The sequence below is a fragment of the Amblyraja radiata genome, chromosome 43 (genome assembly GCF_010909765.2).
Source record: "Amblyraja radiata isolate CabotCenter1 chromosome 43, sAmbRad1.1.pri, whole genome shotgun sequence".
NCBI lineage: Eukaryota > Metazoa > Chordata > Chondrichthyes > Rajiformes > Rajidae > Amblyraja > Amblyraja radiata.
Window position 1 is genome coordinate 10778477 of NC_045998.1, and position 19722 is coordinate 10798198.

Consider the following 19722-nt stretch of genomic DNA (forward strand, 5'->3'; position numbering starts at 1 on the left):
AATGCTCTGATTTAAAAAGGCCAGCACACCAAAAGCTTTCTTTACCCGTCATTACTAAAGTCAGAGCCACACAGCATGGAAACAGGCCCTTCCACCCACATCACAAAGACGTACAGGCTTGTAGGGTCATTGGAAATTTCAGGTAACATCTCACCTGGGTTCACCTTCTTCACCGACCTTATCCTCTTCCTCCTCACTGCCGCTGTACTCGTACTCCGTCTCCTCTGTTTGAGACACAACCCGTCAATATTTCTTTGCAATGACTCTCAGATCAACAGTCAGTTACGTTTCACGAATAGCGAAAGGCCTGGATAGGGTGAATGTGGAGAGGATGTTGCCACTGGTGGGAGAGGTGTGGAGAGGATGTTGCCACTGGTGGGAGAGTCTAGGACCAGAGGCCACAGCCTCACAGAATTTAAGGATGTTCCTTTGGAAACGAGGTGAGAAGGAATTTCTTTAGCCAGAGGGTGGTGCATGGGGTGGGAGATTGCAACCTTCATGTGGTCCGCCCTGTTTCGACGAATGCAATCAACCCGGCGTGCACAATCAAATAGAACAAGTTGTCCTCCAACTTTAGGCTGTGCACGCCATACGCAAGAAGAAGAAGAAGGGTGGTGCGTCTTTACGAGTTTATGAATGATTTTATGAATAAGTTTATGAAGGAACTACAGATGCTGGAAAAATCGAAGGTAAATAAAAATGCTGGAGGAACTCAGCGGGTGAGGCAGCGAAGGAATAGGTGACGTTTCGGGACGAGACCCTTCTTCAGACTGAATAAGTTTATTGGCCAAGTATTCACATACAAGGAATTTGTCATAGTGACAGTTAGGAATGACACATAAAACAATAATAATAAAACATAATGAATTATTAATTATTATAAAAATAATAATTTTATTTGTTATTATAAAAATAATAAATTCACATAATTAATCTGTGGAATTCATTGCCGCAGACGGCTGTGGAGGCCAAGTCAATGGATATTTTTTAAGATGGATAGATTCTTGGCTGGTACGGGTGTCAGGGGTTACTGGGAGAAGGCAGGAGGATTGGGTTGAGAGGGAAAGATAGATCAGCCATGATTGAATGGTGGAGTAGACTTGGTGAGCCGAATGGCCTGAATCCCCTGTCCCACTTGGCCAACCTTTTTTTTACTTGTGGACATTTTTTAGCAGGTTGAAAAAACGGCGCGACCTACTTGAGGCCACGAGTACGCGCAGACCACCCACGAGCATGAGGAAGAGTTAACGAAGACCTCCTACGACCATGCTGCGAGTATGAGTCAAGGGCAAACTCGGCAGAGGTCGCCAATTAGTTCGTACAAGTGGGACAGGGGCTTTAATTCTGCTCCAGTCACTTATGAACTATGAAGTTACCACAACAAGGAAGGAAGTTGTGCGTTGAACGAGGGAAAGAGAGGGAGGGGTGGTGGATGAGTGCACCTTAACACCTCAACTCATGAACGCGGGGTGGGAGATTGCAATCTTCACGTGGTCCGCCCTGTTTCGACGAATGCAATCAACCTGGCGTGCACAATCAAATAAATCAAACAGAGAGCATATTAACGTATGGCATCTCTGTGTGGTATCTCAGCTGCACGGAGGCGGAGAGGAGAGCTCTTCAGCACGTCGTCCACAGAGCGCAGAAGATTATTGGGACACAGCTACCAGACGTGGAGGGCATCTACCACACACGGTGCCTCAGGAAGGCCGTCAGCATCCATAAAGACTCCTCACACCCTTGTAACGGACTGTTCGAACTACTTCCCTCCGGCAGACGTTACAAGGCCTTCTACGCCCGAACCTCCCGACTCAGGAACAGCTTCATTCCCAGAGCTATAGCGGCTCTGAACCGGCCCTGCTGAGTGCCCCCCCACCCCCCTGGACTGTCTCCCTCGGATGGTCAGGTTGCACAGACACATCTGCACTTTAGTCTGTTTGAACTGTTTTGACTATTTTACTGTTCTTTTTACAATCCATGTTCTCGGGGTATCTAAATATCTAAATCAATATTTTATTAGTTACTAGACCAAGTGCAGACCCGTTGGGTCTGCTCCCCCAACGCAGACGTTCCCTACCCGTAGCCCCCACGGGAGACGTGGTCCTCCAACTGAAGATTCCAGCACTCAGCAGTGCGGCTGTTTTTAAATGGCGTCTTTGAGGAGAGAGGCGGGCGCCAGCAGCCGTTATGGTCGCTGGCCAGCAGGAGGCGACAAAATGAGTGAGTGGGGGGGGGGGGGGGGAGAAGGATTTTATTAAAAATGTGTACATAAACACGACAAAATTTAATGAGGAGTGGATACTTGGAATGAAAAGTAAAATCTCTACCGAAATGGAAAAAATCTGGGCGTTTGTGGGTCTGGTGTTGGCGTAGCAACGAATCAAAGGCTGGCACCCACAAGTCAGGCAGAAACACAGCCAGCCAGCAGCCACAGAGTTTTAATATTATATAGATTTATGTTATGACATCGGATGGAAGCTGCATACCAAATCTCGTTGCGCTTATGTGCTAATGACAATAAAAGATATTATTATTATTATATTATTAGATCAAATAGGAACAAGTTATCCTACAACTTTAGACTGTGCACGCCATACGCAAGAAGAAGAAGTTATGAACGCTGGTCGGAATGGGTCAGCTGGCCGCTTGAATCATCCTTACCTTTCTCACCGCGCTTCTTCCGGGTCCGATCAATGTGGTCCTTCAACTGGATGCGAACCTGCCTCTCAGTCGGCTGGTCTCGGATGAAGCTATGCTTCAGCAACTGTTCTGTAGACGGCCTCTGGGTATAATTTTTTATCAGACAGTTCTCAATAAATTCGATAAACTTCCTCGACCTGATACAAAAAAAAAGCACAATTAAACTGGGGGGTGAAAAAAAATCAGACATGTATAATCAGTACATGTTGGAAACACAAATGGCGGCCAACTGCAGAGGGCCAATTAGCCTAGAAATCCGCACGTCTTTGGGACTTGGGAGGAAACCAGAGCACCCGGAAGAAACCTACGAGATCACGGGAAGAACGTGCAAACTCGGCGCAGACAGCACAGCGGTAGAGTTGCTGCCTCACAGCGCTGGAGACCCGGGTTTGATCCCGACTACGGGTGCTGTCTGTCCGAAGTTTGCATGTTCTCCCCGTGACCACGTGGGTTTTTTCCAAGATCTTCGGTTTCCTCCCACACTCCAAAGACGTACAGGTTAGTAGGTTCATTGGCTATAAGTGTACATTGTCCCGAGTGTGTGTAGGATAGTGTAAATGTGCATGGAATCGCTGGTCAGTGCCGACTTGGTGGGCCGAAGGGCCTGTATTTCTAAACTAAATAAACTAAACGAAACACAGGGCCCCTTCTGTGGAGAGAGCAACAGAATTAATCTTTTTAAGTCAGCGGCCCTTCAGTCTAAACTAGGTTTTGGTTTATTGCAGATACGTAACTAGTTTGCACTTTCTTCACAAGTTAGTCCATGTGGATAAGGCAGGAGAATAGGGGTGAGACGGAAAGATGGATGGCGGAGTAGACTTGATGGACTGAGGCCTAAATCTGCTCCTACAACTTATGAACACGAGTTTACTTCACCATTATCTCCGGGAGCTCCGGTTTCCTCCCACACTCCAAAGGCGTGCAGGTTTGTAGGTTAATTGGCTTCAGTAAAATTGCAAACTGTCCCTAGTGTGACCGATAGTGCTAGTATACGGGGTGATCTCCGGTCTGTTTGGACTCGGTGGGCCAAAGGGCCGGTGTCTGCGCTGTATCTCTGAAGTCTAAAAGTTAAGTCTAAACTCTAATGTTCAAGAAGGAACTGCAGATGCTGGAAAATCTGAAGAAGGGTTTTGGCCCAAAACGTTGCCTATTTCCTTCGCTCCACAGATGCTGCCGCACCCGTTGAGTTTCTCCAGCAGGTACACAAAAGTGCTGGAGAAACTCAGCGGGTGCAGCAGCATCTGTGGAGTGAAGGAGATAGGCAACGTTTCGGGCCGAAACTCTTCTTCAGACTGATGGAGGGTGGGGGGGGGGGGCGGGGAGAAGAAAGGTAAAAGGAAGAGGAGGAGCCCGAGGGCTGAGGGAGAGCTGAGAAGGAGTTGGAGGGAAGGGGGAATCATAGAGGGGGAGCAGTTAGAAAGGAGGTCTTCGGAGGGAGGAGGAGAACTTTTTCAAAGTAGGCATACCTTGAGGAGATTTCGCAGTGGAGTAGACAAAGTGTTTAAGAAGGAACTGCAGATGATGGAATTTTAAGAAGGAACTCTAAAAAAAGTTTCTCCAGCATTTTTGTCTACCAAAGTCTAAAGTCTAAAGTCTAGACAGGTGGCTAGAAGAATGCAGGCGATGAACAACTCTGTTTTGCATCAAAGTTAGATCTACTGCTTAAATTTAAAGTGATGACTCAATTAGAAAAGGGTCCAATTTAAATATTAATGAGTAAAAAGGTATTTTTAGGGCATTCTGTGCTAGGGCTCTGGGAAGAAATCTGGAAAGGATGTAGGCCTTGCAAATCGGGCCTGCACTGTCAGAAATTGATGAATTCAGCGACTGTGTGAATCACGTCTCAACATTTCCCAGGCAAGGTCACCTCCCACCCCCCTGGTGACAGAGTTGCAATGTAGGAGATGCTTAATAATCACTACACCTCCCTACAGGCAGCTGTTCCAGCTGTTCCAGCAGCAGCAGCTGCCAATGCTTTCTTGCTACAGGGTTACATACAATACACAGTGGTGCTCACACACCAACTTGGGAGGTAGGGCAACGGAGGAAGTCAGCCCACTCTTCTAAAACAACTCCATACCATTAATTTGATGTTGAATTTTAAGTTCAACATCACAGGATTCGAAGGACACAGGCCAGGAGTACAGCTCATTTAGGCATGGTCAGCGTGGATGAAATGTTTAGGAAGGAACTGCAGATGCTGGAAAAATCGCAGGTAGACAAAAATGCTGGAGAAACTCAGCGGGTGAGGCAGCATCTATGGAGCGAAGGAATAGGTGACGTTTCGGTTCGGGACCCTTCTTCAGAATGATGTGGGGGTGGGGGGGGGCGGGAAGAAGTAAGGAAGAGTTGGAGACATTGGGCTGTGGGAGAACTGGGAAGGGGAGGGGAAAGAGGGAGAAAGCAGGGACTACCTAAAATTGGAGAAGTCAATGTTCATACCGCTGGGGTGTAAACTACCCAAGCGAAATATGAGGTGCTGCTCCTTCAATTTACAGTGGGACTCATTCTGGCCATGGAGGAGGCCCAGGACAAAAAAGGTGGCGTGGATGAGATTAGTTTAGAGATACAATGCAGAAACAGGCCCTTCGGCCCACCGAATTCACGCCGACCAGCGATCCCCACACATTCACAGTATTCCACACACACTGGGGACAATTTAAAATGTTACCAAGCCAATTAAAATCTACAAACCTGTACGTCTTTAGAGCGCGGGAGGAGTCTGGGGATCTTGGGGAAAAACCACGTGGTCACGGGGAGAACGTACAAACTCCGTACAGGCAGCACCCGTAATCAGAATCGAACCCCGGTGTCTGGCGCTGTGAGGTAGCAACTCTACCGCTGCTCCACCGTGCCGTGCTGAAGAGCCTGTTTCTGTGCTATATCGTTTCATGACCCTATGACACAAGAGACTGCAGATGCTGCAATCTGGTCCTGATGCAGTATCTTGATCCAAAACGGCGATAATTCCTTCCCCTTGTACCCCTGACAGATGAGACTAGACCCGCTGAGTTCCACCAGCAGTTTTTCTTTTCTCCACCTGGCTACTAGTTTGATACAAGGTGGACAAAAATGCTGGAGAAACTCGACGGGTGAGGCAGCATCTATGGAGCGAAGGAATAGATGATGTTTTGGGTCAAGACCCTACTTCAGACTGAAGAATATAGTCTGAAGAAGGGTCTCGACCCGAAATGTCACCTATTCCTTCGCTCCATAGATGCTGCCTCACCCGCTGAGTTTCTCCAGCATTTTTGTCTACCTTCGATTTTTCCAGCATCTGCAGTTCTTTCTCAAACACTAGCCTGATACAAGCTGCTTTCAATTATGTCAAATTATCGCCTTCCATCACAGTGAGGAACGTTGATGCCACCGTGATGGATGTTTATGTTAAACTCCATCGTGTATTGCGTTCTTTTTATTGTATCTCAAATATCACCGCGCCTTAATTGGTGCGTGTGACAATAAATTTGAATGATTAAGTTTATTGGCCAAGTATTCACATACAAGGAATTTGCCTTGGTGCTCCGCCCGCAAGTGACAACATGACATACAGTGACAGTATAATGCCCCTGTCCCACTTAGGAAACACGAACGGAAACCTCTGGAGACTTTGCGCCCCACCCAAGGCTTCCGTGCGGTTCCCGGAGGTTGCAGGTGGTTGCTGGAGGTTGCAGGTAGTGGAAGCAGGTAGGGAGACTGACAAAAACCTCCGGGAACCGCACGGAAACCTTGGGTGGGGCGCAAAGTCTCCAGAGGTTTCCGTTCAGGTTTCCTAAGTGGGACAGGGGCATTAGGACACATAAAACATTAAACATTAATAATAAAACATTATTGATTAAACATGTGACTTAAATAGCATGTGAGCAAAAGGAGGCTACAGATGTTTGGTTATTGAGAAGACAAAGGACATTTATTGTCACATACACCAATTGGTGCAGTGAAACTTGAGTAGCCATTACTCAACGGCAACTACTGGTGGAAAAAAGCTGTTTAGAAAAATGTGAACTTCAACTTCTTCTTCCTCGTGTTCGGCCATCTTCTTTATCGCGTCTTCCCAGTGGTTGGCGCAGGCGGCATTTGGTTCAGCCAGGCCATCTTCGGTATATTGTGGAGCTTGGCTACGTCTCATGATGTGTTCCATGGTTTGGGATTTGCCACACACACACACACGCATGCATCGGAAGTTGTTATTTTCCATTTCTTCATGGACACCTTGCAACTTCAACTTGAACTTACATAGAAACATAGAAAATAGGTGCAGGAGTAGAGGCCATTCGGCCCTTCGAGCCTGCACCGCCATTCAATATGATCATGGCTGACCATCCAACTCAGTATCCTGTACCTGCCTTCTCTCCATACCCCCTGATCCCTTTAGCCACAAGGGTCACATCTAACTCCCTCTCAAATATAACCAATGAACTGTGGCCTCAACTACCTTCTGTGGCAGAGAATTCCACAGATTCACCACTCTCTGTGTGTGAAAAATGTTTTTCTGATCTCGGTCCCAAAAGATTTTCCCCTTATCCTTAAACTGTGACCCCTTGTTCTGGACTTCCCCAACATCGGGAACAATCTTCCTGCCTGTCCAACCCCTTAAGAATTTTGTAAGTTTCGATAAGATCCCCCCTCAATCATCTAAATTCTAGCGAGTACAAGCCGAGTCTATCCAGTCTTTCTTCATATGAAAGTCCTGCCATCCCAGGAATCAGTCTGGTGAACCTTCTCTGTACTCCCTCTATGGCAAGAATGTCCTTCCTGAAAACCCACGCAGGTCACGGTGAGAAGGTACACACTCAGTATAGACAGCACCCGTAGTCATGGTGTATGTAACTTGGTCTTAACAGCACAGTCCAAAAACCGCCCAAGTACCTCCATCTCCCAAATGTAGAAAGACTGCACGTATTTTCAGACTAATATGTACAAAGGAAGTTTCATTCCCAATCACCACACTGTGTAATCACTTACCATTTCTTAGATTTTAATCTGGGAGGTGGGTTTCTTGGAATAAGGAATAGTGCCCGCATTGGGTGCATGTCACACAGAGCTACGGTAAAACAGAAAGGGAAATAAAAAGAAAAAAGTGTAAAGAATAATCCTTTGCCCAAAATAGCAATAAACAATGTTAGCAAAAATCGCAGTTATTTAAAATCCATGGTAGACAAAAATGCTTGGATTTCAGCGGGTGCAGCAGCAACTATGGAGCGAAGGAAATAGGCAACGTTTCGGGCCGAAACCCTTCTTCAGACTCTTTTCCATAATCTTGGAATTATGTACCATATGTTTATATTAAGTGTGGAAACTTCAAAACTACTAAAAATATGCACAGGAATCACGAGTAACTGCAAATGCTGGTTTACCAAAAAAAAAAAAATGGCCCAGTGCTGGAGTCACTCAGCGGGTCAGGCAGCATGTCTGGAGAACGTGAGTAGGTGACGTTTCCGGTCGGGACCTTTTTACAGACTGAGAGAGCCGTGGCAAAGGGGAAACGTCCCATGAAGAAGTAGTGCAATTTCCTCGTTACGGTTTTGTGTATCTTTCATTCATTTGTTCTGTATCTCCCTACATCACCGTCTATATATCTTGTTTCCCACTCCCCTGACTCTCAGTCTGCAGAAGGGTCACAACCCAAAACGTTACCTATTCCGTTTCTCCAGAGATGCTGCCTGACCCGCTGTGTTGCTCCAGCTCTTTGCGTTTATCTTCGGTGTAAACCAGCATCTGCAGTTCCTTCCCCCACAAGCATCGACTCTCAAATCACTTCAGCTCCTGAACAATTACCTGACTGTTAATGGTGGAAAAACTGACAGCATCACGAGAAGGACTTGATGGTCCACTTGACCAGAATGTTTCCGCGCAGTCAGTCGTGGCGACACGTTGCACAGTCAGGGCTTGTATTTACTCAAGCTTGCCCACACCGACCAACATGTCCCATCTTCACTAGTCCAGAGCCAGCCACAAATGACCACAGGCCTGGTAGCTCCATTGTTGGCTAGGAAAGGTGTGAGTGATCTCAAGAGAGAAGCAACGTGGAGAGCTGTGGAACTGGTCAACTGCCATCATGGTTGTTCCGAAGGTAGACACAAAATGCTGGGGGTGACCTAGCGGGTCAGGCAGCATCTCTGGAGCAAAGGAACAGGTGACGTTTGCAGTTAGAAACATAGAAACTAGGTGCAGGAGGAGGCTGTTCGGCCCTTCATTGTGATCATGGCTGATCATCCCCTATCAATAACCCGTGCCTGCCTTCTCTCCATATCCCTTGACTCCACTAGCCCCTAGAGCTCTATCTAACTCTCTCTTAAATCCATCCAGTGACTTGGCCTCCACTGCCCTCTGTGGTAGGGAATTCCATAACTTCACAACTCTCTGGGTGAAAAAGTTTTTTCTCACCTCAGTCTTAAATGGCCTCCCCTTTATTCTAAGACTGTGGCCCCTGGTTCTGAACTCGCCCAACATTGGGAACATTTTTCCTGCATCTAGCTTGTCCAGTCCTTTTATAATTTTATATGTTTCTATAAGATCCCCCTCATCCTTCTAAACTCCAGTGAATACAAGCCTAGTCTTTTCAATCTTTCCTCATATGACAGTCCCGCTATCCCAGGGATCAATCTCGTGAACCTACGCTGCACTGCCTCCTTTATGTAAGACATAGTGAGGCACTATTTAGAGTACGGTGTTCAGTTCTGGCCACCATATTATAGGCAAGATGTCGTTACGTTGGAAAGGGTGCCAAGATGATTTACGAGGATGTTGCCGGGACTCGAAGGTCTGCGCTGTAGGGAGAGGTTGAGCCGGACCTTGAGTCCCGGCAACATCCTCGTAAATCTTCTCTGCACCATTTTCAACGTAACAACATCTATCCTATAGAAGGGTTTCGGCCCGAAACGTCACCTATTTCCTTCGCTCCATAGATGCTGCTGCACCCGCTGAGTTTCTCCAGCATTTTTGTGTACCTAACATCTATCCTATAACAAGGCGCCCAGAACTGAACACACTACTCTATTTCCTGGAGCGCAGGACAATGAGGAGTGATTTTATAGAGGTGTACAAAATCAGGAGAGGAAAAGGTCTGGTGGGGGGGGGGGGGAGAGTTGGCCAGAGTGTGGGGAAACGAGAACCCAGAGGGCATTGGTTTACGGTGAAGGGGGAAACATTTTATCGTAATTTGAGGGGTGGTTTTTTTTCACGCAAAGGGTGGTGGATGTACGGAACGAGCTGCCGGAGGAGGTAGCTGAGGGAGGAACTATCGCAACATTTAACACGTTGCCTATCTCACCAGGGACTAACTTCACTGTACCATTCCACCGTTTTTTTTGTAAATTGCTGGGTTTGTTTCCCTTTTTCCTTCTGCCCACAATATTTAATATGTAAAAGAAAATGTGATTCTGTTCCATTTTGTTTGTAGTTTGTTTGTTTGTTTGTTTTTTGCACAAAGTCCGCGAGCATTGCCACTTTTCATTTCACTGCACATCTCGTATGTGTATGTGACGAATAAACTTGACTTGACTTGAGGGATACGTGGATAGGACATGGAGAGGGATACGGGCCAAATGCAGGCAAGTGGGACTCATGTGGCTGGGACATGTTGGGCGGTGTGGTCAAGTCGGGCAAAGGGCCTGTTTCCACGCTGTATCATTCTATAAGGGTGACTTTAATTTGAATGCCAGCGATGTTTGAAGGAGGTTGATAGGGTGGACAGAAACCATTTCCTCTGGCAGAATTCCCAGAACATGGGGACGTAACCTTGACATCAGAGCACTTGGGAACTCCTGCATACAAATCTCTCCCATAATCTGTGGCGGAAAGCAATCGACTAAAAACTAAATGCATGACATATTTAGAAGGCACAAGGGTAGTCAGGGATACAGAAGCAAGAGAGGTAAATAGAAACATAGAAAATGGGTGCAGGAGTAGGCCATTCGGCCCTTCGAGCCTGCACTGCCATTCAATATGATCATGGCTGATCATCCAACTCAGTATCCTGTAACTGCCTTCTCTCCATACCCCCTGATCCCTTTAGCCACAAGGGCCACATCTAACTCCCTCTTAAATATAGCCAATGAACTGGCCTCAACTACCTGAGAATTCCACAGATTCACCACTCTCTGTGTGAAAAATGTTTTTCTCACCTCGGTCCTAAAAGATTTCCCCCTTATCCTTAAACTGTGACCCCTTGTTCTGGACTTCCCCAACATCGGGAACAATCTTCCTGCATCTAGCCTGTCCAACCCCTTAAGAATTTTGTACGTTTCTATAAGATCCCCCCTCAATATTCTAAATTCTAGCGAATACAAGCCGAGTCCATCCAGTCTTTCTTCGTATGAAAGTCCTGACATCCCAGGAATCAGTCTGGTGAACCTTCTCTGTACTCCCTCTATGGCAAGAATGTCTTTCCTCAGATTAGGAGACCAAAACTGTACGCAATACCCCAGGTGTGGTCTCACCAAGACCCTGTACAACTGCTGTAGAACCTCCCTGCTCCTATACTCAAATCCTTTTGCTATGAATGCTAACATACCATTCGCTTTCTTCACTGCCTGCTGCACCTGCATGCCTACTTTTAATGACTGGTGTACCATGACACCCAGGTCTCGTTGCATCTCCCCTTTTCTTAATCGGCCACCATTCAGATAATAGTCTACGTTCCTGTTTCAGAGCCATCATCGGCTCTGACCTACCTACCATCGAGGGGATCTATCTGTGGTTATCCGAAGGTGGGCCCCCAATGAAGGGGGGGGAGGGGGTAGGTAAGAACAAAGGCCCGTTGTGGGGGGGGCCGCCGTGAGGGAAGAACAAAGGTGGAGGGGGCGGGGGATCAATGTAGGACCTGGCGCGGGGTACTTTGTAACTCTGTCAGTGTCCTTTATGTGGCGACTATTGCCATATGTCGGCAAGCAAAGAGTTTCACTGTGACTTGTCACAGGTGACAATAACCTATTCAATCATTCATTCAATGACCCGAGCCCAGAGTTGATGCTGACTGAACAGCAGAGCATTTCCAGGGAGTTAGATGTGGCCCTTGTGGCTAAAGGGATCAGGGGGTATGGAGAGAAGGCAGGTACAGGATACTGAGTTGGATGATCAGCCATGATCATATTGAATGGCGGTGCAGGCTCGAAGGGCCGAATGGCCTACTCCTGCACCTATTTTATATGTTTCTATGTTTCTATTTCCTGATTTTATTTATTTAGAACGGAGACGAAGAAACACTTTTTCACCCAAAGAGATGTGAGTCTGTGGAATCCACTACCTCAGAGGGCGGTGGAGGTCGGTTCTCTGGATACTTTCAAAAGGGAGTTAGATAGGGTTCTTAAAGATAGCGGAGTCAGAAATATGGGGAGAAGGCAGGAACGGGGAACTGATTGGGGATGATCAGCCATGATCACATTGAATCGAAGGGCCGAATGGCCTACACCTGCACCTATTGTCTACTTAAAATTTCCAGCACCGACAAATTTTGTGGGAGTGTTAATAGCTCTCAGTTTAGTTTACTGTCACGTGTACCGAGGTACAGTGAAAAGCTTTGTCGCGCACCACCCAGCCAGCGGAAAGACAATACACGATTACAACCGAGCCGTTTGCAGTGTGGAGCGATTGTAATATGTGATTGTAGATCTGCATCTGTGGCTAGTACACCAATAGTCTCCTTGGTTGGGCGCCATCTTGAGAGCCGCGATGTACAAACACTTACGTGGAGCTCCTTCCGCCATTTCAATTGCAGTAATTCCCAAAGACCAAATGTCGCTCTGCAGACAAATCAAATGAACAGCGTCAGGTGAGACAAATAAAAAGTTGTTCATGCTATCAATAAAACATTGCTTTTCCAAGTTAGACTCAAAATGCCGGAGTAACTCAGCGGGTACGGCAGCATCTTTGCAGAAAAGGAATTGGTGACGTTTTGGGTCGAGGCCCTTTATCAGACCGAGAGTCAGGTGACCTCTAGTTTCCCTTTCCCCTGACTCTCCCGCTGACCGGAGGAAACTCACACGGTCACAAGGAGAACGTGCACACTCCGCACAGACAGCACCCGAGGTCAGGATCGAACCCAGGTCTCCGTCGCTGTGAGGCAGCGGATCTACCAGCTGCGCCACTTTCTGGTGTGGCTGTAGTTGCTGTCTTACACCGCCAGAGTCCCGGGTTCGATACCGACTACGGGCGCTGTTTGTATGGAGTTGTAGTTCCCCCCGTGACCTGCGTGGGTTTTCTCCGAGATCTTCGGTTACCTCACACACTCCAATGGCGTACAGGTTTGTAGATTAATTGGCATATTACATTAAAATGTAAAATTGTCCCTAGTGTGTGTAGGGTAGTGTTAATCAAAGATCCTATAGCAAGCAAGATAGACCACTCCTTCTAAATGCAATGGGCTGATGTGTAGTACGCAACGGAGCGGAACGTGGGCCTTTTTTTCATCCATTTCAGTAACCTGACCCGAGTCGCAGTGTAATCAACGTTGCGGGGGAACAGTTTGTGTTAATAAATTATAATTCTGAAAAAGAGGTGAAGTTTTTTACCAAAGAAGTTTGATTTTTACGAGGATGTTTCCGTAACTGGCTTCCATCTCCGCACTTTGCTCCGCTATGATGGGATATGGTGCGGAGACGGAAGCCGGTTACGGAAATGGGGGCCGAAAATTACCCATGAATCTGCCCATGACCGTTTTTCGTCGAGTGGACTATCTTTTTCGTCGAGTGGATTATCTTGCTCGCTATAGGATCTTTGGTGTTAATGTGCGAGGATTGTTGGCCGGCACGGACTCGGCGGGTCGAAGGGCCTGATTCTGCGCTGTATCTCGAAACTAAACTAAGTGGCTATTGTGTCTCGCACCTGCAATGGCAGCGAAAAATATTCTGTTGATTATCTTTTTTGCCGTTTCTCCACTGCATGTTTTTTTTGTATATAAGTGCGGCTGCATCTTAAACAAAGCACTTCATTGTCTGCAAAGGTATGCACAGGTCACGGAAGGTACTTGACAAGAAAATATTTTTCTTTATGTAGATAATCTGGCCACCCAGGAGGAATTAGAAATTCTTTGGGCAGGATTTCCTAAAGATTCGTCACAGGTGTCTGTTTACTCTTGTGCATCCGTGGATGTAAGTGAGGGATTAGAGGTTTAGACAGGCTGTAGGAGCCGTTTAGGTTTAGGCTAGCTACCGTTAGCATATTACATTATTTTGTCTGGATAATGGTGTACAATTTTGGTCGCCCAATTATAGGAAGGATGTCAACAAAATTGAGTGAGTACAGAGGAGATTTACTAGAATGTTGCCTGGGTTTCAGCAACTAAGTTACAGAGAAAGGTTGAATAAGTTAGGTCTTTATTCTTTGGAGCGCAGAAGGTTAAGGGGGGACTTGATAGAGGTCTTTAAAATGATGAGAGGGATAGACAGAGTTGACGTGGATAAGTTTTCCCCATTGAGAGTAGGGAAGTTTCAAACAAGAGGACATGACTTCAGAATGAAGGGACAGAAGTTTAGGGGTAACATGAGGGGGAACTTCTTTACTCAGAGAGTGGTAGCTGTGTGGAATGAGCTTCCAGTGGAAGTGGTGGAGGCAGGTTCGATTTTATAATTTAAAAATAAATTGGATAGGTATATGGATGGGAAAGGAATGGAGGGTTCGGCACGGACTTGTAGGGCCGAGATGGCCTGTTTCCGTGCTGTAATTGTTATATGGTATTTCTAGCAGTATTATTTGAACACTTGGGGGGGGGGGGGGCGGGCAGGCTCTTTATACTTTGTAGGACGTTACATACAGTGTAGTCACATGGAGTGACCAGATCAGACCAGGCAAGGGAGAGAGATGACACAGTTCTCACCTGATGAGCAAATGGAAAGTCACAGCTTGTAACAGAATAAGAAGTATCTGAGGTACACAAAATTGCTGGGGAAACTCAGCGGGTGCAGCAGCATCTATGGAGCGAAGGAAATAGGCGACGTTTCGGGCCGAAACCCTTCTTCAGACTCTACTTTGAAGAAGTATCTGGTTTGAATCATCTCTTTCTTTGGACAACTACTTCAATAAAGAATAAATTAAACTGGAAATAACGATGGGAAAATCTGTTAATATCGTCTGTGTAAGTTCACTCCTGCCTGCCTGTGTATTAATGGCAGCGGAAAGTTGGACATTGGAAAAGATTGAAATTGCCATTACACAGGTGCTGCCTATACGCTGAATTAAGGGACCCTTCTTCAGACTGATTGAGAAGGTTTTTATTTAATACTGATTGAGAAGGTTTTTAGATGAGCATATGCTTGTGCAGCAATGGAGGGGATATGGATCAGGTACAGGCAGGAGATACGTTTAACCGGGCATCGTGTTTGGCACAGCCTTTGTTGGGATAAAGGCCCTGAACCTGTGCTGCACTGTTCTATATATATAGACCAAAATACAATACAAATCAAATTTATTGTCATTATAACCTCAAAAGAAGTTCAAACGAAATTTGGTTTCTGCAGTCATACAACAAGAACCAAGACACACACCAACACAATTTACACAAACATCCATCACAGTGAATCTCCTCCTCACTGTGGTGGAAGGCAAAGTCTTGTCTCTCCCCAGTGTTGCATTCTTCTCCCGATGTTAAAGCCCCCAGCGGGCGATGGCAAGTCCTGCGGCCGTTAAGGCCACGCCGGGCGATATAAGGCCCCGCTCCGATTCTTAATGTTAGAGCCTCCAGTGGGCTATGGCAAGTCCCGCAGCCATTAAAGCAATGTAAGGCCCCGCTCCGGGTCACCCTCAACCCCGCAACTCGGGCGGGAGAAGTTGCCATTGCGGGAGCTCCGAAAAGCGGTCTCCAACTAGGGACCCGCGAGCTCCCGATGTCACCGTCCACTGAACCTGCGGCTGGAGCCTCCGAGCTCCGGAGTTGGGTCGCAGCCGCGCGCCACCATAGCTCTCCACGCTCCGTAGCCGGCCAGCCCCACGATGGTAAGTCCGCAGGCACCGCGACTGGAGCCCCCAGGTCGTTTCGTTTGGAGGCCGCTCCACGGTGCTAGGCCACAACGACAATGGAGACCCGACAGTGAAATGGTTGGGTCACCCGTACAGGGAAGAGATTTAAAGTCCCCCCCCCCCCCCACATCTACACAGCTAAAAACAATATAAAAACCATAACAAACTATACATACAACGGGACAAAAATAAAAAAAGACAGACGGACTGCAGAGGCCGCTGCAACGTCGGGCACATCTTGAAACCTGAACAATTTGAATTGAGCATAAACACATAACACACAACCCCACTGTGGGCGGATTGCCTGGGAACCTGCAGCTCACTCACACCCACATCGATGTTCACAACCAACACACACCAATGATTTGTGGAAATAAAACACAATTTTGTCAAGTGTCCAAAGATTTTTAAAATATATATTTATAGAAATACATTTTGGTGATGCAGGAATGATCATGAATCATGACCATATGCAGAGATTCAATAGGCCTATCGAGTCCCATGGGTAGCACGGTGGCGCAGCAGTAGAGTTGCTGCCTCACAGCGCCAGAGACCCGGGTTCGATCCTGGCTACGGGTGCTGTCTGTACGGAGCTTGTACGTTCTCCCCGTGAAATGCATGTGTTCTCTCCGAGAACTTTAGTTTCCACCCACGCTCCACAGATGTACAGGTTTGTAGGTTAATTGGCTTGGCTTGGTATAAATGTAAAAAATGTCCCTAGAGTGGGAAAGTGATATATTGTTAGTGTGCGGGGATTGCTGGTCGGAGATTTACGGTAATGGCCACTCTTCGGTACCCAGGGGCTCTTGTGAACATTTATCATCATGTTGAAAAATCGTCTCAAGTCTTCCCGAATGCCTGCCGTTAGCGCTAAGAGACGTCCCCGAGCTCTGACGTACCCGCTACGTTCTTTCTCCGTGCTTACCACGAGTTTGATTTTTTTAAAACTCGGGAGAGCTCTTTTTAAACTTGGGACAGAGCTTTGAAGGTTTAGTGCACAAACTAACCTCGAGTGATGCTGTTCACTCTTTAGACTTTAGAGATACAGCATAGAAATAGGCCCTTCGGCCCAATGAGTCCGCAACAACCAGCGATCTCCCCGTACACTGGCACTGTACTACGCACTACAATTTTTACCAAAGGCAATTATCCTACTTTGGAGTCTAAGGAGGAAACCGGAGCACCTGGAGAAAACCCACGTGGTCACAGGGAGAAGGTACAAACTCCGTACAGTCAGCACCTGTAGTCAGGATCGAACCTGTGTCTCTGGCATTGTGAGGCAGCAACTCTACCGCTGCGCCACTCCTCTCTGGGGAAGGTTGATCGAAGAACCGCTGCTATGAATAGGCACGGTCATGCTCTCACACAAGATTGATTCAAAGATACAGCCTGGAAACAGGCCCTTCGGCCCACCATCGATCACTCGTTCTATGTTGTCCCTCTTTCTCATCCACTCACCTACACACCAGGGGACATTTATAGGCCAATTAACCTACAATCCTGCATGTGTTTGTGATGTGGGGGGCAACCGGAGCGGCAAGCGGAAACACACGCGGTCACAGGGAGAACGTGCAAACTCCACACACACACAGGCAGACAACAACCGAGGTCGGGATCGAACCCAGGTCTCTGGCGCTGTGAGACGGCAGCTGTACTGCTGTTTTAGGAGGGTTTTAAGATGGAGAGTGTGGTTGATGGGGGGGGGGGGGGGGGGGGGGGGGGGAGAGGTGACAGGGGTTGGCCAAGATTCGTCTATCTTGCACGTTTAAAATGAGGATGAATTCAGAATTGATTATTTTCGGAACAATGGAAGCCTGCTCAGAGCTAACGTCATTTCAAAATTGTTTCCTTAACTATGGCTTGATAACGGCAAATAAACTTATACTCAAATTTTGGGAAAATGCACCCACCCCAACGCTGAAAATGTGGATCACAAACATGTCTGAAACGTTACATCTCAAAGATATGAGATTCATTCTAGCAGGAAAATCAGAACAATTCTTAAAGATATGGTCTCCTTTCATCGATTTATTACAAGTATGATATGGTGCAACATAACTCTGGTAATTAACCGTTTCAGAACTGGGTGAGGGGTGTGGAAAGATATGAAGTAGGTATATCACTTTTCTTTTCTGTTCTGTTTTTTCTTTCCTTCTCTTCCCCCCCTTTTTTTTCTCTATTCCTTTCGGGTCTTCTCTTTTTTTCTACATCTCTATGAGCTCTTTCTCTCTATCTATTCACAAATTACTTTCAACTTTTGGGGCCTACACGTGACTACTTTCCTTAATCTCTTCTTTTTTCTTCTTTTCTTGCGTTTATTATTTTTATATTGTTAAATTTAAAACAAGAAGTTGTACACGAAATGTATTATGTTATATGCCATGGTTTATACGACTGTACCTTGCTTCTAATAAAAATATTAAAATGAGGATCAATTGCTGTTGGAAGGGAACTCATCGTAGAACAGACGAGGCACCTTGCTCCGTGCTCGTTTAGTGCTTGTACGTACCCTGTAATCGTAAGTGGCGTCAGGGTTTTCATCGCAAGCGATCACCTCTGGAGCCATCCAGTACGGGGTGCCGATGAATGTGTTCCTTCTTCCCACGGTTCTGTCGAGTTGGGCACTCACACCAAAGTCAACTGCAAGGTAAAGGGAAATTGCCACCATTCAGAAAGCTCGGACGGACACCAGAAACTAAATATAAAAGCAACATTTTTAAATTACTCATTCAGCCCTTTCAGTCTAGTTTGAGTTAATTTCCAGCACCTACAAATGTTGCAGGAGCGTTAATAGCAATCTGTTCTCAGTTGAGTTTATTGTCACCTGTACCCAGGTACAGTGAGAAGCTTTTGTTGCGTGCTAACCAGTCAGCGGAAAGACAATACGTTACACAATTGGTAAGGTTTACATTCTTTCTGAATTTTTAAAACTGTGAAAACATGACAGAAACAAGGCAGAAGGGTCTCGATCCGAAATGTCACCCACTCCTCCTCTCCAGAGATGATGCCTGTCCCGCTGAGTTGCTCCAGCATTTTGTATTTATCTTCGGTAGAAACAAGATGCACTCGGCTGCCATCTGCTCCACATCTAAGCAAAGATATTGATTAGCTCAGTTTAGATTATTGTCACGTGTACCGAGGTACAGGGAAAAGCTTTTGTTGCGTGCTAACCAGTCAGCGGAAAGACAATACGTGATTACCGAGCCATTCACAGTGTACAGATAACATTTAGTACAAGATAAAGCCAGTAAAGTTCGATTAAAGATAGTCCAAGGGTCTCCAATGAGGTAGATAGTAGCTCAGGACCGCTCTGGAATTGTTGGTAGGATGGTTCAGTTGCCTGATGGTTCAGCTGGGGAGAAACTGCCCCTGAATCTGGAGGTGTGCGTTTTCAGGGGTTATGTGGAGAAGGCAGGAGAATGGGGTTGAGAGTGAAAGATAGATCAGCCATGATTGAATGGCAGAATAAACTTGATGGGCTGAATGGCCCAATCTGCTCCTAGGACGAATGAACACAGTTCTGTACCTCTTGCCTGATGGGAGAGAGGAGAAGGACCACTCCCACTTCTCCCCTCTCCCATCGGGCAAGAGGTACAGAAGTGTGAAAACAAACGCACACCTCCAGATTCAGGGACAGTTTCTTCCGGGCTGTTATCAGGCAACTGAACCATCCTAGTGGTCCTGAACTACTATCTACCTCATTGGTGACCCTCGGACTATCTTTGATCGTACCTTGCTGGCTTAATCTTGCATTAAACATTATTCCCTCATTATGTATCTATACACTAAGGTACACAAAACTGCTGGAGAAAATGCCCGAAACGTTGCCTATCTCCTTCGCTCCATAGATGCTGCTGCACCCGCTGAGTTTCTCCAGCATTTTTGTGTACCTTCGATTTTCCAGCATCTGCAGTTCCTTCTTAAACACATGTATCTATACACTGTTGATGGCTCGGTAATCATGTATTGTCTTTCCAATGACTGGTTAGCACGCAACAGAAACTTTTCACTGTGCCTCGGGACACGTGACAATAAACTAAACTGAACTAACACAAACTGCACCGTGCC

The 19722-nt window shown here is 46.6% G+C and overlaps 1 protein-coding gene across 10 annotated transcripts in view; it reads right to left on the bottom strand.

Annotated features, from left to right (window-relative positions):
- The window catches only part of mink1 (misshapen like kinase 1), a 233540-nt gene that overhangs the window by 64042 nt on the left and 149776 nt on the right, over positions 1-19722 (bottom strand). For all 10 annotated transcript variants that reach the window (XM_033014613.1, XM_033014612.1, XM_033014604.1 and 7 more), the window contains exons 7-11: positions 18164-18294; positions 12389-12443; positions 7666-7744; positions 2662-2837; positions 155-224 (exon numbers count right to left, since the gene is read on the bottom strand). In XM_033014613.1, the coding sequence (XP_032870504.1) occupies positions 155-224; positions 2662-2837; positions 7666-7744; positions 12389-12443; positions 18164-18294 (511 nt within the window). The remainder of the gene's footprint in view (positions 1-154; positions 225-2661; positions 2838-7665; positions 7745-12388; positions 12444-18163; positions 18295-19722) is intronic.